General features: G+C 32.8%; 2 protein-coding genes across 7 annotated transcripts in view; both read left to right on the top strand.

Annotated features, from left to right (window-relative positions):
- The window catches only part of LOC114343874 (uncharacterized), a 700122-nt gene that overhangs the window by 547922 nt on the left and 128851 nt on the right, over nucleotides 1-23349 (top strand). The window lies entirely within an intron of this gene.
- LOC126880560 (uncharacterized) lies at nucleotides 16566-22836 on the top strand. Of its 3 annotated transcripts, XM_050644508.1 has the most exons (9): nucleotides 16566-16721; nucleotides 16781-16866; nucleotides 18710-18835; nucleotides 18913-19272; nucleotides 19876-20680; nucleotides 20737-20809; nucleotides 21121-21790; nucleotides 22023-22137; nucleotides 22415-22655. In XM_050644508.1, the coding sequence occupies exons 2-8, from the start codon at nucleotides 16788-16790 to the stop codon at nucleotides 22118-22120; spliced, it is 2211 nt and encodes a 736-aa protein (XP_050500465.1). In that variant the 5' UTR covers nucleotides 16566-16721; nucleotides 16781-16787; the 3' UTR covers nucleotides 22121-22137; nucleotides 22415-22655. The 3 variants fall into 3 exon arrangements, with proteins under 3 accessions (XP_050500465.1, XP_050500463.1, XP_050500464.1); XM_050644506.1 differs by lacking the exon at nucleotides 22023-22137 and having other exon boundaries at nucleotides 22415-22836; XM_050644507.1 differs by lacking the exons at nucleotides 16566-16721; nucleotides 16781-16866; nucleotides 22023-22137 and adding an exon at nucleotides 16961-18583 and having other exon boundaries at nucleotides 22415-22836.

Here is a 23349-nt window from a genome sequence, read left to right as displayed (position 1 = left end):
CATACTGATGTCTTATACCACAATCATATTCGATGATTAAGTTTAGAAAAGGTTCTTAACCCGACACCTGCCACGTGGGGTGCTACCAGCACCCCATAACACATTTTCATCAAATATTTGGTATTTCAAATTTGTTAACCGTCCTGTGCGTCATAGTAGCTTTCAATAATATTATATAGCATAGATCTGTTTGTGTTTGAAGTGGTTATTTAGTGTCATTCTGAAATTGTAGCTCTAAATTCGAATTGGGGTGTCATCATCTGGCAGTAAATTTTTTTTATGTTTTTGATAAACAGGTCAGATTTACATTTTTTTATTGTAATAACTGATCTAAATTATTAATATATTCTCTATACTCAATAAATTTTAACTTTCTTAGATATTTTACATCACTTCATTTATTATGGGTTGGTACTTGCTAATTTGCTTATAACACCTTTTTAATTTTATTTTTTAATTTTACAATATATTAGTAGCTAATAAGTTAATAAAACATGTTTTTTTTATATTCTTGTGTAACTCAACACATTATTTTGTTTATAAAAAAGTAGATCACAGAAAATTTTTAAGGGGTGCTGTGAGCACCCCACGTGGCAGTTGATGCCTTGCAAAGCCAGGTGGCAGGTGCCGGGTTAAAATATGTTGTGAATTAAGGGAGAAATTGCTTTATTTTTAGAAATAAAAAACTGCGACAAATTTTCTAAATTTATACGTTTTGAACGTAAAATGAAACTTTTAAAATGAAACTCAAACTATTCATTGATCATACAAAAAATCAAGAATTCGTTCATTTATTTCCCTTACTAAAATCATTAAATAATGTACCATAAAATAAGTTTAAAATTTATGAAGAAAAACTTTGTAATTTGCTGACGGAATTTGAAAATTATTTTAAGGATTTTCAAGATATAGTTTTCATTACCACTTCTAAGAAATTATTTTTCAGTTCAAATTGATTTGATACCAGTCTACATTTAACCAGAAAATAAACCGCAATTTAAGTTTGAAATTAAATTTACTTGACCTTTTGATTTCCACTTCGGAAATCGTTATAGAAATAAAAACATACAAAACGATTTAAAAACATATTTAGGTGTTCATCACTTTACGATTTGACAGACAAAAAAAATAGAAAATAAAAGTTGTCAAAACTTTAAACGCGTTTTTCTCAAAACTGCTTTTTTCAAAGGCGGTGGACATTGCAACTCAAAAGCTACTTGATAGATCCACCTGAAATTTTTTATAGATTATTTCAGACATTTCGTGAGGTAATGTTGTCTAGATATTTTTTCTTTAACAATAATAAAGAAATTTGCTTTGCACGCCTTTTTTACAAAAAATTTTCTTATTTTGACTTATGAGCGATATCAAAAACTCAAAAATCATTAAAACTTAAAAACTTGACAGCGTTACCTCTATAAACTCATAAGCTAATAAAGTATTTTTGAATTTTTTGTTGATGTCTACTGCAAAATCCTTTTTTTTTTTGAGGTGTCTGTAAAAATTTGCCACCGTTAACTCATTTTTCAATATTTGGTTTTGAAATTTTTTTGAATATTTTTTGAATATTCTTTGAATTGTACCGAATATGTTTATTTAATTTAAAAATAAAATCATTCTACCAGAGTTTCAAACAAAATTCACAAAAATGTGCTTGAAATATTGATTTCAAACAATATCCCCTCCCCCCTTTAAACAAAATTAGTAAAGAGTTAAAAATTCGAACATGTTAAGGTAACAAAAAATATTACGGCCCTCGGTAATACACCAAAAACATTTTGTGGCCCTTACTAAAAAAAGTTTGCCCACTCCTGCTCTATAGGGATCATCGGAGAAGCTCTATGGTCTGCTCTGAACAAAAAGAGAAATAATTTGTCTCCCAATGCCGAATTAAAACAAATAATTCGATACGGATCCTGCAGCGACAATTACTTAAAAAGTTCGAAGCTTTTTTTCCGAAGAAATAAAGACTTGTATTGGGACTAGATTCTGTTAACTCCTGTATTCGTGCTTTCTAATACTTGCAAAGCAGACTAACGATGAATTAAAGAAGACTAGGGGAAATTAAAGTGTTATGTATAATATAGTGTAAGTACTATTACACGGCGTGGAAGCTTGGACGTTAACAGTCAGCTCGTTACGACGTTTAGAGAGCTTTGATATGTGGGTATTTCGTCGTTTGCTGAAAATTCCATGGACCGACCGCGTTAGAAATGAAGAAGTTTTAAGGCGTATAAATAGAGAACATGAACTCACAGAAATTGTCAAGAAACGTAAAACATCTTATCTGGGACACATATTTAGACACGACAGGTATAACTTCCTTCAACTTATTATAGAAGGGAAAATAGAAGGAAGACGCGGTCCGGGTAGACGACAAATGACCTGGCTGCGCAACATCAAAGAATGGAAGGATTAGACTTTGAAAGTCTAATAAGAAAAGCCCAAAATAGAGACGACTTTGCAGAAGTCATCGCCAACCTTCGCTAAGAAGACGGTACCCAAAGAAGAAGAAGAAGAAGAAGAAGAAGGGGAAATCTAAAATTGAAATCGACCAGGGAACCGAAATTCGTTGGAATTTTTACCTAGGTAAATAGACAGGTAGTAAAATGCAATTTTAGATTTCCTCCAGTCTTCTTCTAATTCGTCGTTCGTCTGCTTTGCAAGTGATAGAAGGTACGAATACAGGAGTTACCAGAATTTCGTCCCAGTAAAAGTCTTTATTTCTTCGGAAATAAAGCTTCAAACTTTAAAAAAAAAGACTACACCTATCTTCTAAATGCACCTATGTCTAAATACTAGAAATTAATTAATTTAAAAATCTACATTTAATTCTCAATGAACAAGATATTGGGAGGTTTCTCTTATTAAGTCTAACTGCAATAGTAATAGCAGTATATGTATAGTAGAAAACATATTCAGTTAATATATTCAGTTAATAATATTGTATGAAAATTCAATAAAAATTAGTGTTGTGTTTTGCTTGATAATTTATTTCTCCATTACTCCATTACTTTACTCTTTTCACTGCATATATACGTATTATTACAACTGATTAAAAAATTCCTTTTTTTTTTTCTGTATTCTGCCATTTTATATATTTGACTCTTGTCCACTTTGGCGCCAAATTGATTGTATTTCCTGTCACTAAAAATTTAACGGATTACAAACTCTTCTGTAAGTACCTTTACTATAATTTCATCGAATTCATTAAAATATTTACCAACAGATTTCCAATTTAAACATCCTCGTTAGAATGTTGACAACTTTGTATTTGTACATTTTCTTTGTACATTCTCATAATTAGCAAATATACCATTTAAAGACACAATAAATATTTAAGCATTAAGTTTTGTTTTCACACAATCTAATTAGTAGGTGAAATATATTAAAAGGCACTTATTTCTCACGACCCCATTGCACAATAATTTAGAAAGTAGCTAAATGATTTTTTATTTGAAAATCTTTTCAAAGAAGATGCATAGGTAAAACAGATACATTGAGTTTAATTCTGAAGAGGTGTGACACTTTTAATGAACTGATAGTTTTTCGCGAAAATGGTATAAGTATATGTCTCTTCTTCTTCTTATAGTAAGCCTTAGGTATCTTCATATTCATAACCCTAGAAAGACCAAGGAGGGTTAAAAAGTATCCACAACATTGCATTACATCCGATTTTCTAAATATCTTTGTTCCTAAAAATCTCAAATAATTAGTAGTTGGCGTACTACTGCCCTATTAGGTGGCATAAAAACGTTTATTCTAAGCAAAAAACGTTCTATTCATGTTTTTGCTAAAATTGATAGTTTTCGATTTATTCGCTATCGAAAGTGTTAGTTTTATATCGAAAAAATCAATGTTTTTAATAAGTTCTCTGCTAATAACGCAAAAAGTTTTCGTTTTGTCAAAACAACTTTACTTAAGAAAAATGTACCTTGTGAAAAAATAAACAAAACCGTTTTTTTTTAATTTTCTTTAAGACCAATAATAATCGAGCTATACTTTATTATATGTTGGCTTTTCTACGTCAAATGCTAAATATTGTAGTTTCAAAGTAAAAAAACTATGCATTTTTCGAGGACAACTTGTTCAAACTAATTTAAAGTACTTAAAAATATATATTTCCAGAAATAAAGTCTCTAGCTCAAAAATTAAGTGACTTATAATGAAAAGAATGTCAGTCCCCATTTTTTTCAGCGAAAAAGTGATCGCAAGCAACCTCCTAAGCACCACCCTAATTAAAATTAGTCATTAACCTTATTTGTCTTTTTTATTTATGTATTATTAATAGGTTCTAGAAGTTTGACCGTCATAGAATAATTAGTTTAAAAAAAATGGAGTTAAAAGTGAATAACGAATATTTGTAGTTTGGTAAAAAATGTAATTTTCTTCAGAACAGAAAGATTAGCATCAGAGATACGAAAAAAATGTTTCGATATAAAATTGTAGGTTATTTAAATTCTAAGAATTTGGTTTGAAAAAATTTTTCTACGGCAAAAATTGAGTGAATCGTAAATGAGTATATCGAAAAACATTGATTTTTTCTATACAAAACTAACACTTTCGATAGCGAATAAATCGAAAACTATTAATTTTATCAAAAAAATGTATAGAACGTTTTTTGCTTATAATGAACATTTTTATCAACTTTTGCGGTCAAAATATAATAAAAAAGTTCCACCCTCGAAATGGTATGGCAACCACCCCCATGGTAAAAGCGCCTTTTGGAATCATATAGATTTTGATCCTTGGACTATCCACTACTTATTTTTAAATTTTCAAGCAAATCGATCCATTCTGTAAAAATTGCGAGGTGAAAAGCTTCGGTTCCTGGACTATAGGGCAATGAAGGACAAGGACTTATCCAGAAATACAAAACTGAAAATATACAGAGTTGCAATCAGACCAGCAGTTACGTACGTAGCTGAGACAATGTGCCTCACGGAAAAAGATGAAGAAAAATTGAGAATATTCGAAAGGAAAATCCTCAGACGGATTATGGGCCCTATAAGAATGGACAACGGAGAAATAAGAAGAAGAATTAACCATGAACTAAGAGACATAATGAAGGGAGAAGATACACTTAGATTTATTAAATCGCAGAGACTGAGATGGCTGGGACACATAGTGAGAAGGAAAAACGACCTACTGATTAAGAAGATCACCAGATGGAAACCAGAAACTGAAAGGCCAGGGGGAAACCCAGAGAGAGATGGGAGGACCAGGTCATGAGAGAGCACCATCAAAATTTTGGAAATGAAATTCTGGAAACTGGAGGGAACTAAGCACATATCGAAATGAGTGGAAGAAAATTGTAACGAAAGCCAAGTCATACAATAAACTTTGACAACACACAAGTGGAATGCGGTGTGACTCACCGCAATAAGCGAATCGGAGAGCGAATCACCGCAATAATAGAAGTAAGAGCGGTAGGAGAAGTAAGACAAATTCATATTGAAAACAAATGAGAATAGGCAACGTTATGACATACAGCATTTCAGATTATACGTCCTAAAGCGTCCACGTCAGTAGTTTAGGGTTAAGTTTTACTTCTAACGTGCATTTTCCCCATTGTACTTAGCTTTAGACCCTAAATAACCCACTGTAAAGTTTTACTTTATACACTCGTAAATACCAAGCACAATAAGATTCTTTGAAAAACACGTTTCGGATGTTAACTCAGGTGTATCACCCTATACTTACATCCTCTTTTCCTCTTTCCTCTCAATGGTCAACAACATCCTGTGTTACTTTACTTCCAGCAAGTGTATATCAAACTCATTGTGTATTACAACAGCGTAACGTAATAGTGTATCTAGCGGTCCAAGAAGTTAAGGTTAGCAGTGTTGCCAACACGCGAAATAACATTTAACGTTTTCATTGAAATTGGTGGCTGCATATTTTTTTTTATTATACAAGACGGTGATTTGTCGACCGTGCACCATAGGAAACGTAATGAATCTAAAAATCCACGAGGAAAATAAAATTCCTGTAGCTGGCTGTAACCATAAATCACAAAAAAATACTGGATCCTTTGTAAAAGGTATATTTAAAAGACCCCAATAAGGGTTTTGTCACATTAACAAAACGTTTTAGAATTAACAAATAATCCATCATCAATGCTATAAGCCAACAGCATGCATGCGTGAGCCCCCAAAATGTTATGGGTAAAACCCTTTAAATGTTACAAGATCTTAAATGGTACTACATATTGTTAATAATCATAATGGATGTTGCAAATATTCCTGGATATTACCCAGGGCAACACAGGACTCTAACCCACGTGGATGTAGTGTGGAAGGGATGTTGCAACATCCATTATTATTGTTAAAAATATGTAGTACCATTTAAGATATTGTAACATTTAAAGGGTTTTTATCCATAACATTTTGGTGGCTCACGCATGCATGCTGTTGGCTTTTAGCATTGATGATGGATTATTTGTTAATCCTAAAACGTTTTGTTAATGTGATGTAACCCTTATTGGGGTCTTTTAAATATAACTTTTACAAAGGATCCAGTATTTTTTTGTAATGAAACTAAACTGTTGACAAAAACCTTAAAAAAAAGTTGTAATCTGTGTTTAAAACAATCGTTGGAACAATTCTCTAATTTATATTCGTTCCAAAAATTATGTGGGTTAGGGTTACACCCTAATAATATTATTTTCAATTTTTTTATGGTGCATTCTGCAAAAATCAAGCCGTGTGGTAGTAATTTTTCTTGCATAGTCATGACATTTTGATAAGTTGAGAGACAAACGACTCACTACCATACTTACATAGCTCAAATTTTTTCGACTCCACTCCACAAATACACAAAGTTTCGACAGTGTACTCATAATAAAAAACTTAAGGTATAGTACCAAATACTACTATGTTGTAGAGGTGTTTCTGCAGTCGGAAGATCTACACTTATCATCTCCATCATACGTTGATTTTCGCCTATCATGATCAAATTTCGCCTATCATTATAGAATGAATAATTAGATCTTATATTCTTATCATGTATTCCTTCCTTCATATAAATTTGTCACTATACGCTGTGAGCTTCGCTGGTGTAGCTCCTAGCGGACTACTAATTCAACTTTCACTGGTAATTTTTAAATTTAATATTATATTGTTATTGCTTAATATTTACAACGCAAAAAAGTAATTAAATTGTAATCGATTTTTTTTAAGATTTTGCTAATCATTTTGACGTTCTATTGATAAAATATGAATTTCTTACTTCGGATACTTTCACAGTTATCGTGTAGATGGCGCTAAGATTAATTTATAATTACATATTACGGAACATTAAAAAAACTTAAATTCAATTTTTAAAACGTAAGTATATTTAAGGTAAAAATATATACCACAGCTTTGACCAACTAATATTTTTTATAATTAATGTTTTTAATTTTAATTTTAAATTAATCACTTTGACATTTATGTCAAATTTCCGGTAAACGTTTACAGACTTGCCACTACTGGCGGTCGCGAATTTGTAAATATCCCCTCTACGTACGAGCTCACAGCGTATAAAGATCTGTATTTCTGTTTAAAACGTACTTTTTCGATACACTTTTTGATTTACCAGTTAATGGTTAGGAGCAGTGTCTTTCGCTATCAGCGGGTTTAGAAGGAATAAGTAAAGAACAAATTAAACATTCATGACTTAATGCGGAGAAGATTGGCAACTACTGGATTGGAAGAGGCACACCCCCAACACTGTAATCGTCACCAGACTCTCTAATATTATCCACATGTACCATTGTACCGTGGGGAAACATTACACAGGTAAACACACAGTTTGCTGCCGGAATTTTTTTTAACTGTTTCTAGGTAATTTGGGTCTGCTGAATTCAAAAATGCCACCAGATTTGTTCCATCAGATCGTTTTCACAAAATACGACAACAGATCACATTTCTAACATATTGGGTAATTTAACGCAGCACTACCTATATATATGTAGTGCTGCTACCCATGAAATAAACCAAATACGAATAAAAAGTAAGATATTTATTGTACAATAATGTACTTACAAAAATCATCACACATATCTGCCAAAAAAACTTAACTTTTCATCTAACCTAACCGGCAGCGTCACAACAAAAATGTGTTATTCGGCGTCACCTAAAACCTTCCTTTTATATGATTCTTTTGCAAAGGCTTTAAAAGGACGGTCCCTTTGAAGACTCCAGCAGTAATCCGCCATCATGTGATAGCCCCATCACCCTGATACCCCTCTTCCATCGTTTTGATATCTTGGTGAAGATTTTCTGGGAAACGGTCTAAGTCTCTAAGTGGCTGTGGAGGTAAAGAATTTTAATACTCATATGACAACCGTGTTTGTTAAAATTGTTGAGCATTTATTCCACTCTAATGCCCAATTGGTATACTTCCATATTTGTTGCCATTATGTAGAAGGATACACTTTAAACTTCGTTTGGAACTGTCAATAAAAAGACGCCAGTGATCTCCGATACACCCATTTTTTCTAACAGTCCTTTAAAAACCATATCATCTTGCTGAGAAAAAAGGCAAAAGATCTTTTATCTCTATTACGGTAGTATGTAATTTTGGTGTCTGGGTGAAGAACATTCTTTTCTTTTAGTCTGGAGGAAAGCAACTCGGAAGAATGCTTTGGAAGGATCAAATTTCTGATAAGATCGCTTAGCTCTTCCTGAGTAAAGCGCTCAGGACGTGTTGAATCCCCTTCAAAATCACTGTCGTCTTCCTCAAATCTATTAGTATGCAGTTCGTCAAATAACGTTTTGGCATTATCCTCTGGTAACATAGGTAGACTGCTAAAGATTGGAATGGGTATCTGCTCAAGCTGATATGGAATTGGTCTTATTGCTGAATCCAGGTTAGGATATGTTCACGTATATCAATTGTTACGATTAATGCCCTTTATATTCACAAGGCAGAAATAGAAATCGTCAGAATGATTTTTTGGTTCCCTCCATACCATTGGAAAACCAAATTTAAACATTTTCGTTGTCCTTTCGTCCACTGTCGCAAGTTTTCAATACAAGTTTTGCACACTACATTTGGAGCTCAGGATTTATTTTGATCTCCTAAATGAACACCAAAATAGGCCCTTTTGTTCATTTGTCCATTTGTCTTAGAATTTGTTAATTTTGTTTATACACATATTGCAATTATATTGGTGGAATATACAGAAATGTAAGAATATTTAAGTGATAAGTATGTTATATCTCGAAAACTACAGCTGATACAATGAAAAGGTTTGTATTTTTGGAATCGGCACAGATGAATTAACTAAAATCAGTTGATTTTTTTTTCGGCAGCAAGATAAAAATTTTTTTTGTTGGGCTGTGTTATCAGTTCTTAGTGTCGTTTTAGTAAAGTATGTGCTACGTGAAGTCATTGGTTAAAGAATACAACAAACTTAAGGATATGACCTAAATGCCCGATGAAGAGATGAATAGGAAAGTAAGACAGATCCTCATTACCATAGTGTACTGGACATCACAGACAAACCTGACGGATTTGAACTTCTCCGTGAGATTTGGAAAGGCCTTAATCGAATCAGAACAAACTTCGGAAGATGTACCGACTTCCTCTAGATGAGGTACACTAACACATCCGTCGCCTTCTTGTGATTAAGGCGCTGCTAGACAGGCGATCAGGTACATAGTACAGGACTGCCCACACAGAACATACACAGGCGACCCTACAGACTTCATAATGGCAACTGAAGAGTCAATCTTCTTCTTCTTCATGTACCATCTCCTCTAAGAAGGTTGGCAACCATCACGGCAATTCGCACTTTCGATACCGCTGCTCTAATGAGATCAGCAGAAGTGCAATTAAACCAAGCTCTCAAATTGTTTAACCAAGAGATGCGTCTTCTTCCGCGACTCCTTCTACCCTGTATTTTTCCTTGCATTATTAATTGTAACAACTTATAACGCTCGCCCCTCATAACATGTCCCAGATATTGTAGTTTTCTGACTTTAACTGTATTTAAAACCTCTTTATCTTTTCCCATTCTTCTCAACACCTCGATGTTCGTGACTCTATCCACCCAACTTATTCTTAATATTCTTCTGTAGGCCCATAACTCGAAAGCTTCTAATCTGTCCGAAACATCCTTCTTTAATGTCCAAGCCTCCAACCCATAGAATAGTACGGAGAACACGTAGCATCTCAGAAGTATTATCTTTAAAGAAATTGTAATGTCCCTGCTACAGAGTACTTTTTTCAGTTTGTTGAAAGCATTTCTTGCCTGTCCTATTCTTGCTTTAATCTCTTCTGTGTACTCATTAGTTTCATTAATTATTGTATCCAAATATTTATATTTTTCAACCTTTTTAATTTGTTCTCCATGTATTGTTATGCTTTCTTGGCGCTGCTGAGCTTTTGTGATTACCATAAATTGTGTCTTTTTTGTGTTTAGGGACAATCCGTTTTCTTGGCTGACGTCTACCACTCTGTCAACCATTTGTTGTAAATCTTCAAGACATTCGGCTAATAAAATAGTGTCGTCGGCAAACCGTATATTATTGATTGGTCGGCCATTTACTTTTATTCCCGTGGTTAGGTCTTCTAGTGCTTCCTGGATTATTTCCTCTGAATACAAATTGAACAAAGTAGGAGACAGGACACAGCCCTGTCTGACGCCCCTCTCAATCTGTATTTCATTTGAAAAGGCGTTGTTCTCTTTTACCACAGCGATCTGATTATAATAGATAGCACTAATCATCCTGATGTCCCTCATATCTAAGTTTTTCTTTTCAAGTAATTCGATAAGGCGGTTATGTATGACCTTATCGAAGGCTTTGTTGTAATCCAAGAAACACATATATACTGGCTGATTACCATCCGTGCACCTTTGCACAAGTACATTTACAGCGAACAGGGCTTCCCTCGTTCCCATTGCATTTCTAATTCCAAATTGCGTGTCGCTTATGTCCTGCTCAAGTTTGTTATGTATTCTCCGGTGTATAATTTTTAAAAATATTTTGAGTGTATGACTCATTAAACTTATTATCCGGTGGTCTTGGCATTCTTTTGCGTTTGGTTTTTTGGCAGTGTTATGAACGTTGACAGCAGCCAATCTCTGGGAATGATTCCTGTACTGTATATTGTATTAAATAAGTCGACCAATGTTCCAATTTGCTGTTCTTCTATTAACCGTATTATGTCTACAGGTATTTGGTCAGGACCTGTTGCCTTGTTGTTCTTTGTTCGCTTTATCGCCTCTAATACCTCATCTTCTGTTATGTCTGGGCCGTTGTCGAACTTTTCCTGCTCTAGTACTATCTCAATCCGTTCGTCTTTAAATAGCTTTTGAATATATTCCTGCCATCTTTTAAGCCTTTCACCGACGTCTATAATCATTTTGCCGTTTTTATCCAGCAGTATGTTTGATTTTTTCTTAATGTTTGTGCCTGTTATTTCCCTAATTTTCTTATGAAGGTTTAAGTTATCATGTTTCTCTACCAACTGTTCAATCTCTGCGCATCTGTCACTATACCATCTTTCCTTTGCCTCTCTGATTCTTTGACTCTGAAGAGTCAATAGAATATATAAAAAAGCTGTTTTATATATATAACGTTATATATATATATATATATATATATATATATATATATATATATATATATATATATATATATATATATATATATATATATATATATATATCCGTTATTATGAATATATCCGTTTATAACGTATTCTATTATAACATGAGGGAAACAAAGCCTTAAGTTATTTAACAATTCGTAATAGAGTTTATATTTACAAAGGTACTTCAAATGCTGTTTTGTATTGAAATTAGGCCAATACTGAGAACGTGATAATATAATAATTATAATAAAACATATTATGTTTAATGTTATTATTATTGTAAACAGACCTTGTTCACGTATATTTAAGAGCTTCCTATTTTTTATCAACGAATAATTCAAAACAAATGACTGAAATACGTTATTATTCAGTGACGAGCGCGCTAATAACCGGCAAAATAACGCACAAGATGGAAAACATGTTAAGTTGTGAGATAAACAGAAATCAAACTAGTGGAGGTGGGAAATTTAGCGATAAAATTTATAAATTTGCATTATATTTATTGTTTTCCATCTTTAGGCGTATCAGAGGAGTATGTCAATTAAAACTGTCACTGTCACAGTGGCAGTTGCCAAACTCGTCCGATACGTCTAAAGGTGGGAAACAATAAATAGAATGTAAATTTATAGGTTTTTATCGGTTTTTTTCTCACCTCCACTAGTTTCATTTCTGTTTATCTCACAACTTAATATATTTTCTATCTTTTACGTTATTTTGCCGGTTATTGCAATAAAAAGTAATGTCTGCTTTTTTTTTGGTAAAAATGTTGATCTGAACCCGAGTTGGATCAGAGCAGTGAGAGCCCAACAACACACTATAAAGTATAATATAAATTTAATAACCTATTTTGTGATGAAATCGATATGCTAAAAAAATTGTTTAAATTATCACACCATCTTTTTACTATGTTATTTTCTGCCGTTCTGCTAATGTGTTGTTCCATTTCTGTTTCCGTTTTGTTAACCATGTATTTATTTCTTATACAGTGGAACCTCGATTATCCGTCTCTCCATTAACCGTCACCTTTGTTAACCGTCAGGATACATACAGAAGTTGTATTGATTACATAAGCAAAAATTTTAATGTAAAAAGATAAAAAAAGTTAATTTGATTTGTGATGAGGACACAAACGGCTATCCATTGCTGGCAGATAAAGAAATCATTGAAATGGCAACAAAGGAGGACCAAACAGATTCAGAAGCTGACACAGACTTGGAATTTGACTGTAGCTATGTTAATGAACCTATTGTAACTGACAAAGATTTGCGTAAATAATCTAGAGAAGCTGCATCGCATATGCAATAATTCATCGAGTGGTATTCTTAACAAGAAGAAGCCAATAAAGTAGATTGCATGATCTTATGCCGATTAAGAAATTCAGCAGTCGTAAAATGTGAAGCAACAGTAAAACAAAGATTTCAGAATATTTTAAATTGATTCGATTGTACGAGCACAAATCCCTCTTATATTGTCAAACAAATCATACAAATGAGATTTGAGAGTTGTACTATGAATTTTTAATTTTTTTTTAATGTTCTATTAACCGTCTTTTCGATTATCCGTCATACCCTTGGTCCGGTGCCCTAACGGATAATCGAGGTTCTACTGTATATTATATTCTATTCTTATATTCTCTCTTCCCTCTGCATCTAGTAGGCTTTCCTTTGATATTGTTCGCAGTATTATCATCTCAGTTATTTCGAACAGTCATTTCGGATGTGTCGGGTCTCGTCTCCATCGTGTATGTCATTGTAGGTCTAATTGCTGTTTCTTAAATCCTTACTTGTGTATCTGGTCTTAGGTGCTTCTTCCAGACATTAATAAATCTCAGAAAAAGTAAAATAAAGCCGTAAGTACCACCATTACTATCATGCGCCTGAGGTATTGCTTTTAACTCTTTCGAAAAGATTAGTTCCTTTTTTTTATCCCACTTTCATTCAAATATTGCGCGAATATCATAAGCTGGCAACATTCGGTCACATAAAATGTGCCTAACTTCATTTAAGAAATATAACTAACCTAAACTCCACGCATAGGGCGCGTTCGACCACTACGCCTCGATCAAATCTTCTTATGTAGCGAATCCAAATGCGAAAAATAGCAAATGTACCAACTTTTTGCAATTTTTTGAAATTTACTTAATTTGGACAACAGTTTCAACAGTTTTTTTAAATCCTAGTGGTTTTTGTTGCGAAATAACTGAGGAAACAAGAACTCGGTAGTTTATAATTTTATTGCTCCAAAGAAACAAATTTAAAACAGTAACTAGAATATTTTATGTACGTTTACGGATACACATACCTTATTTACACTTTAGGCTATTTTACCCTAGAACCACAGAGGCGATAATTTACGGCGCCGTAAGAGCAGTAAACCTGACGAGGCATTGGTTGACTAACTCCTATTTCATCTACAATTGGTTAGTCAACCAATGCCTCGTCAGATTTACTGCTCTTATGACGCCGTAAATTATCGCCCGTGTGGCCTTTCGCTTAAGCTAATAAAATCATTTATGAGTAAGATTTCAGGAAATACAAAATGAGTGGCAACATTGCCTCCTAACACCCGTTCCTATCAGTAGTAATAGCGAATTCAAAAACGTTCTCGCGCTTCTGCTGAAGTGCGTTTACGCTAAAATGTTATTCAAAGTTCTCCCATGTCAACTTTGGCGAAAAGCTTGAACTTAAGGTTTCTCATTCAAGCTTCGCGCATCTCGCGTGTGGCCGCTATCCTCCGGAGACCGCGATCGGTGCTATCGAAAGTTGAAAGGTGTTTAAATGTTATTACTATTAATCAAAGTGTATGTGTGTCAAAGTTGATAGATTACAACATGCGGGAGAATATGCGATATGAGAAAATTATACCTTGTGTACTTGTGTAAAGGGCATGCGAAAAATGTGACCTAAAACAGAAATATTGTGGGATTGTATTGTTTGTAGTAGTTTTATTTGTAAATTATCCATTTGACTTTGGCTGCACCGATGACATTTGAAAAACATTCACGCTTAGGTAAAAAATTAATTTTCATAAAATTTTCCTATTTTTACTTAAAAACATCTGATTGTATTTATAGATGTTATACATATATTGACAATTGGATTTTTAATTACTGTATAATGGACATGGTACATTATGGACTACTTTATTTGAAATTTTGGCTTCCAGACCCGAAGTCATTTTCAAAATAAGAAATTTAGCTATTTTATATTTTGAAAATCTTTATTTGAAAAGTTGTGTTTCAAAAACTGCCTTCGATCCAGCGAATCGAGTTAACCCTTAAGACTAGAGCATCAAATAAATTAGTTGTAACTATAAAAATACCGTCAATTTTTATTTTATAAAACTTTAAAAAGGGGGTAAACCCTGTAGTTGGCTGTATACCTTCAATATAATAACGTGGAATGAAGTAAACACTTCTGTTGTATGTAGGCATATGAATTTATTAAAAAATCCTTAAAATTTATCCACGAAGGAGTGGAAGTACAAAACGTTTTCGGTCAGACTGACCATCATCAGTGTAAACGTCGAGTGTACAAGTAATTGTAACTAGCCACTTCAATAGATATAAAAACCTCTAAAATACATCATTGTTACATTCTATATTAAAAAGTGGTCGACAATAAGTCGATGTCTTAAGATTTAAAGATCACATTTGAATGTATTTCATACTTGCTCGAAAATTGCACAAGGTATGTACTTGTATTCAGGTGAGAGGTTACGAACCAACTTTGGTTCGTAACCTCTTTGGTTCGTAACCTCTCATCTGAACACAAGTACATACCTTGTGCAATTTTCGAGCAAGGATGAAATATATTCACATGTGATCTTTAAATCCTAAGACATCGACTTAATGTCGACCACTTTTTAATACAGAATGTAAGAATAATGTATTTTAGAGGTTTTTATACCTATTGAAGTGGCTAGTTACAATTACTTGTACACTGACGTTTACACTGATGATGGTCAGTCTGACCGAAAACGTTTTGTACTTCCACTCCTTCGTGGATAAATTGTAAGGCTTTTTTAATAAATTCATATGCCTACATACAACAGAAGTGTTTATTTCATTCCACGGTGTTTTATTTTATACTAATGGACAAACGTAAAATATCAAAGGAAAATGGTTTAATGGCATTATCGACATATGTTATGGCCATTTTTTGTAAAATATCTTCTTTTCTTAACTCCTTTCGCCTCCTAAAGTGTTGAATTTGTTGTTCTGTTGATGTCTATTCTCTTTCTCCATTTTTTTATTTATTGATATCATTTTTATTTCTGTGTAGTTCATGCCTCTGGCTTTTCCTGCATTTATAATTTCATTCATCCAGATTTTTCTCGGCTGTCCTCTCTTTCTTTCTTTGTTATCTTAGTTTCTAATATTATTTTTTCCTTCTTTCGTCTCCCATTCTCCATACATGCACAAACCATTTCAAATAGTTTTCTGGTCATTTTATTTATTATGGGTTCTTACCCGTGACCCGTCAAAATAGCCCGGTCAAAACAGCCCCGTCAAAAAAGCCCCGTCAAAATAGCCCCACAAAATAGCCTCGACAAAATAGCCCGCAAACAAAATAGCCCCGACAAAATAGATCGCACACAAAATAGCCCCGGTCAAAACAGCCCCGGCTAAAATAGCCCCGCCTCTTATAAACAATTACATAATTATTTATACAAGGTGTCCAAAAACTTTTTTTTAATTTAAATTATTTGACAAAAAGGAAGAATGTATTTAATTTATTTAATTTAAAATGCATATTACTGTTGCCCGAAAACAGAAAAAAATGTTTATATCATAAATTAACATTGATTTTCGCTTAACTTAAATGTTCAAACTTCCAAGAGGCAGGAAAGACAGGACTCGAGTTCTCTGAAAAGACAATTTCTATTTAATGTGGTTAAGATAAACATCTGAATAGAGGATAATTCTTGTATAACTACACAAGAATCTACAGGTCGAGCAAGTCTCGTAAATTTCACGATTGCGAGCCATGCTTCACGCAACCGTGTTTGCGTACGTGTGTTTCGAGTTGCGTGGTCGTGCGGAGTTATATTTACCAATTCGCGCAATCGTACTTGAGACGCTGTGTCAGGTGAGGTGTTTGAAAATTTGTCTAACTTGATTGCTTGATTCTGTGGTAAGAAGGTGGTTAAACTTTTGTTTTATTTTTTTTTGTTTTGTTTGTTTTCGTTGTAGGTAGAAAATGAATCGTTGTACGAAGTGTAACATAAACTTTACAAAATATTATAACATGAGGGCACATGCAAAAAGAAAACATCCAGGTAATATCATATTTTATACAGGGTGTTTGGTAACGAATGAGTCATAGCTTAACCGTAGATTTCTGAGCTTAAAATAGGTCGATTTAAGCTAACTTACCTTAGTACTAAAGTTGATAATAACCGAAATACAGTTTGTCAAAATTAAACTTTTATTTTATTTATTATCTTGAATATTGAAATTTGGTAAGCGGGGGTTTTTTGGGATGAGAAATCTAAATTCGCCACCAAAACTGATGTATTACCCAGAGGGCGTCTAGTAACATAATATAAATTGACATATTGATTGTTTCCCACCTTTATGGCTCCAGTACACGTTGGGCCAACTAGTTGGCCAATGAGTTGGGCCAAGTAAGAACAGTGAATACATGGTGATTACACGTTGGTGGAGCTATCAGTCTGCATTAACCTTTCTTAGTGGATAAACAAAAAACAAACTCTGATTATGGATATGGATGTGGAGACTGTAGCAGCCGCCACAATTAATTTGTACAACTCGTTAAATGCTTATAGAAAAGTGTACCAAACAAGAGTGATTAAAAAACAATGGCGCAAACGACGGTGCTTTTACACCAAAAAAGTATTAAAACACAACTTTAAAATTAATACTTATAAACAGTATCAGTATTGTGAGAAGAGAAAACAAATATTTTAAACTCAACGACAACAACGTGTTCATAACCAAACAGCTGTTTGGCAGATCGCGCAAGTCCCAAAAATCCATTGATTTGTGCACCAAATACCGACAAAATTCGGTTTGTAGACCAACGCTGACCGCCAATCGCAAACTCATGCCAAGTGGTCCTGTACACGTTGGCCCAACTGATTGGCCCAACGTGTACTAGCCCCATTAGACGTATCAGAGGAGTATGTCAACTAAAACTGTCACTGTGACAGTGGCATTTCCCAAACTCGTTCGATGTCATGAGTATAATGTCAGTTTATGAGTTACTATCGCTAAATTTAATACCTCTACTAGGTTCATATCTTTTATCTCACAACTTAATATCTTTTCCATCTTTTGCTTTATTTTGCCGGTTATTATTGCGCCCATGACTGTATATTTTTCAATAAAAATTTTTGTTCTCTCAATATTTTTACTTAAAAAAAGGTATACTACATTCATCTCACAACATAACTCAACTACTGTTTTTGAGATAAATGCATTTTAAATCTGCAATACAACATAATTTTTTTGCATAATATCATTGTAGCTAGACCCAAAAAATAAACAAGAAACCATAATAATTGTGCCAGTTCTCATATTTATGTCATTACATTTTTGTAAATTTTTATGATTTTAAATTATTTTTTAGGTGTAACTACAAAGATATTACTTATGCAAAAAATTATGTTGTCTCGCAGATTTAAAATGCGTTTATCTCGATAACTGTTGAGTTTAGCGAGATGAATGTAGTATATACCTTTTTTTAAGTAAAAACATTAAGAGAATAAAGGTTTTGATTCAAAAAGTATGTAGATGAGTGGGTAATAAAAAATAACAGTAATAATAAATGGGCACTGAAAGGCGTATTTGGCGCCCTCTCGGTAATATATAATTTTTTGTGGCTAATTTCGATTTTTCATCCCAAAAAACCCCGCTCACCAAATTTCGTGTTATTATCCCATGCCTGTTAGGAAATATTCAAGAATAAATAAAATAAAAGTTTAACTTTGACACCCTGTATTTCGGTTATTACTTATCATGTTTCGTACTGAGGTAAGTTAGCTTAAATCGACCTTTTTTAACCTCATGAATCTAAGGTTAAGCTATGGCTAATTCTTTACCAAACATCCTGTATACCTACCCTTTAATTTAATGCAGTACGTACAATTAATGTTTTAGATATGCTAGATATACTACTGCCAAATAACGTTCAACAAAGTAAATCTACTGTTCCTTGCTTAGAATGTAATAAAAAGTTTTCAAATCTGGGCAATCTTAGACTTCATGTGAAAAGGCAGCATCCAGGTAGGTATAACATATAACCAATACCAGTACAATCATAACCAAATACAATAATTACATACATGTTTTTTCTTTTTCAGATAAATTAGACGAAATAGCACCTGTTAACAAGAAAACTTATGTGTGTTCCAGCTGCTCTGAAAGTTTTCACAATTTAAAAAAACTAGTTTCTCATAAACAAACTCATAATAATGCCTTAACAAAATTAAAGTGCACGTTGTGTCAATATAATAATTCTGGTCGAGAAAATTTAATTTTACATTATAGGAGTGACCATTTCATTAACATTGAAAATAATTATCTGGAATTTGATACTTTTGAAGATTTTGAATCATGGAAATGCAAGGTTGAAGAAGAAACATTCTCATCATTTGTAAAAATGTATGGTTCAAAGAAAACCAGTAACTGCACCACAACAAACTATAGTTGTCATAGGTCGGGTGAGTTTAATTCTTTTTTTGTTTTGTTTTTAATTCTTAATTTAAAAAATTTTATTCTGGTTATTTGACACTTATACAGGGTGAGTCATGAGGAAGTGTACTGTACACGATTTAAAAAAAATCGTGTAAAAGTAATGGTGTGCTGAAAAAAAAATATTCCATTTTAATTGCCGAATTGTCTAATTTGTAAAATTCATATTAGAGTCTTCAAAAAGCGTATACAGGGTGAAATTTTTTCTAAAACCCAAACGAACTAATTTTTTTAAGCCGGGCCTGATTTTTTTCTAGTTTGACCAAATCAGTTGATTGGGTAGTAATAGTGTAACGATTGACCAAAATAAGAGACACATCAATCTTACCGTTCAAAAATTATGACGAATACAAATTTCGGTCAACATGCGAAACTCGCCCTGTATATTATTAAACAATGGGAGCAGACACTTTTTAATGGTCATTTGTTATTCCCCATAGGAGCCTCTATACGAGGTAGGAGTATGTAGAGTTCTTCATGACTCACCCTGTTTGTTATTCCCCATAGGAGCCTCTATACGAGGTAGGAGTATGTACAGTTCTTCATGACTCACCCTGTATCAATTTTTTCAGGTATATATAAAAAGAAAGGGATGAATATCAGGAAACTTAAAATTCAAGGCTCAAATAAAATTAATGGTTATTGTCCTGCAAGAATTAATGTTAAATTAATGGACAATGAAAAATATATTGTCAACTTTTGTCAAACTCATGTGGGACACAGTCCAGAGCAAGATTTAGGCCATCTCTTTCTAAGTAAATCAGACAAACAAAATGTGGCAGCAAAGATAGCTGCCAAAATTCCATTTCAAATCATTTTGGATGAAATAAGAGATTCTGTGTCCAACTCTCGTTTGGAACGGCTGCATCTCTTAAAAAAAAAAGATCTCTATAATATTGAGAAGTGTTTCAATTTATGCAGTTCATCAGTACGCCATGAAAATGATGCAATAAGTGTAGATGCATGGGTTAGTGAGATGAAAAGTTCAGAATGTGTGCTTTTCTATAAACCACAAGAAACTATATGCCAAGAAAATCCAGAACTACAATATGAAGATTTTTTCTTGATTATAATGTCAGATGGACAGAAAGACCTATTACTACGATTTGGAGAGGATTGCATTTGTATTGATGGGACCCATGGTTTAAATGCCTATGGGTTTGAACTACATACCATCCTAGTACTGGATGATTTGCGAGAGGGCTACCCAACAGCATTTTTGATATCAAATCGCAGTGATTCCATTGGTATGAAAATTTTTTTTCAATGCATTAAGGAAAGAGTTGGCAAGGCTATTAAACCAAAAGTCTTTATGTCCGATATGGCAGATTTTTATTATAAATCATGGATGCAGGTTATGCAGCCAGCTGAATTTAGGTAACATTAAAAAGAAATATAATTGTTTAATAAGCTATAAATTTATATATTTTTAGATTGTATTGCACCTGGCATGTTGACAAGGCATGGAGAAAAAATTTAGAAAAAGTGCTCAATAAGGAAAAAAAAGTAAGTAAATATTTTTTGAAGGAAGTGAAAAAAAGTAGGTATATTAAGTTTTTATACTTTGACCCTTAGCTCCGAGGATGACATTTTTATCGAAAGCGCTCAGTTAAGGAAATTAAATACATTTACACACTTTAATATACTTTTTTCACTTCCTTCATTCATTCAAGTGTGTACAAACTTTATCAGTCCATCAACTAAATATTGTTTGCTTACAATGTTGAAGCTTTTAATTATGTTAATGTAATTTTATTGATACTGTACATCATAAGAACTGTAATATTGTATTTTTAAATTAATTGAACATTTTTTAGGTTCAGGTGTATCATATGCTCAGGACATTATTGCAAGAAACTGATTCCACTGCTTTTAATCAATTATTATTGAATTTTCTGAAATATCTGAAGGAAGATTCAGATACCCTGGAATTTGCGATGTATTTCGAGCAGTATTATGCATGTAAAGCAGAGCAGTGGGCATATTGTTTTAGGTTGCATTGTGGCCTAAATACTAATATGCATATTGAAAGAATGCACCGAACGATAAAACACATTTATTTACATGGAAAATTCGTTAAGAGATTAGATAAGGCAATATGTGCTATTATGAAATTTGTTAAAGACAAATTATTTGAGAGACTTATTGTGATTCACAAAGGTAAAGTCTCTACAAAAATTAACGAATTAAGAAAAAGGCATGTTACTAGTCAGTCTCTTGATCTGAATAAAGTAATTAAATCTGATATTGGTTGGTTAGTGCCCTCTAATTCAAGGAATGAAATGTATACCATTCAGAAGGTAAAAGAAAATTGTCCATGTAGGTTAGTGTGTGAAGATTGCGAAGCTTGTCTACACTGCTATACTTGTACATGCTTGGATTCATGTATAAAATGGAACATGTGTAAACATATTCACTTAATTTGCAAGTATACTCAAATGGATTTGACTAAAGAAAGTACCATTCCAAACATAAATTTCTTAGCAGGTAAAGTTTATTATACCTTAGTATTTAGATATATAAAAATAAAAAAAATAATATGTATCATTATAAATATACCTACATGGTTGTGCAATGGTTGCTAAAATTACAGATTAATTTTATTGATACAATTTTTGGGAATTAACAATTTTTTATAAGTAGACTGACCTAAACACAGTGTTGTATAATTCTAAAAAAATTTATGCTCCTAAAATTATTATTATTTTTTTTTAATTAGGTATAGGTGCCTACATCAGTTATCCTGTCATTTTATACACGTATTCTTATGGAGTAAATGACTTCATATGCAGTCATGACCGTGAATGTGTTATCTGAAGTTTTCGATACAAAAAGTATGTACCCTTTAATGTAGGTAATTTTCCTAGCTTGGGTGGCTTGGTCTATATAAAAAACTTTTAAATCTTTTCCTTTGGTAGTTATGTTAGATCTATATATTATATTGATGAATATAATGGGTGGCAGTAATATTAGACAGTTCGATATATATAAGATATCATTTTGATGGTGTTTTAATAATGATTTAATTTTTCCTCTATTTCAGGCTGTGTATAACTTATTTATAAACGAAATAAATTATTTACCTGATATACCCATATTACTTTTATTTAGGTGATGCTGACAACCTGGTGATTGAATGCGATGACGAGAAAAGGGCTTTAATAGGTGCGGTTAGCAAAATAAGAAGAAATGAGGAAAGTTCTCTGAAAGAAGCTAAGGAAAAATTAAGTTTAAAGATAACAGGGCAAATAAATGATTTAGAGTCTTTCGACGAATTAAAGGCTGTACAAAAAATTGTAGTCCCGATAAAACCCACCATAGATGCTATAAGAAATCAAAAAGATATCAATTTGGGTTTTCCATCCACACGCAGAATATCCTCCAATAAAAAAATATTCCCTCAGAGGAACTTTTTCCCAACAAAAAAAATAAAGGGAAAAAAAAGATCAAAACTTCCAAAGCCGCATCATCAGAAGATTGAAAAATAATTTATTTTTTATATGTTAATATAAAATATATATTTTAAAATAAAATTGTTTTATTTTTTGAGTAGAAATAAAAAATACAGCATGCTTACAGTACTTGGTCTGACACAGGTCAACAAATGAAGGCATTCAAGAGTTTAAATTCTTACAAATATTTTGAGGTAGGATTTGTATATAATTGTGGAGCTATAAAAATAAATAATTTCATCATAGTGGTTCACCCCAGATATCTTAAGAAATTGACCTTTTAAAGAATTTGTACGGTCGGAAAAATGAAAGAATACCCATGAACGGTCACGTCAATCAGATACAATCACATATTTTATATTTGCTGTTCTTTTTCTATAAATAACAAACGATAGAGATAGTTTAATTATCTTAATAATATGTGATCGTTCATGGGTACTCTTTCATTTCTCCGACTGTACCTGCAGTGAAAAAATTTCAAGAGAAGAAACTGAGAATCTGCCGGAAGAGGTGAAATGTTTTTTGATTTTAGACAATGGTCCTGCTCATCCCTCTGAAAATATTCTATGATCAAAACATGGCAACTTTAGTTGT

Source organism: Diabrotica virgifera, chromosome 2 (assembly GCF_917563875.1).
Source record: "Diabrotica virgifera virgifera chromosome 2, PGI_DIABVI_V3a".
NCBI lineage: Eukaryota > Metazoa > Arthropoda > Insecta > Coleoptera > Chrysomelidae > Diabrotica > Diabrotica virgifera.
This window is presented reverse-complemented; position numbering and strand designations above follow the sequence as displayed.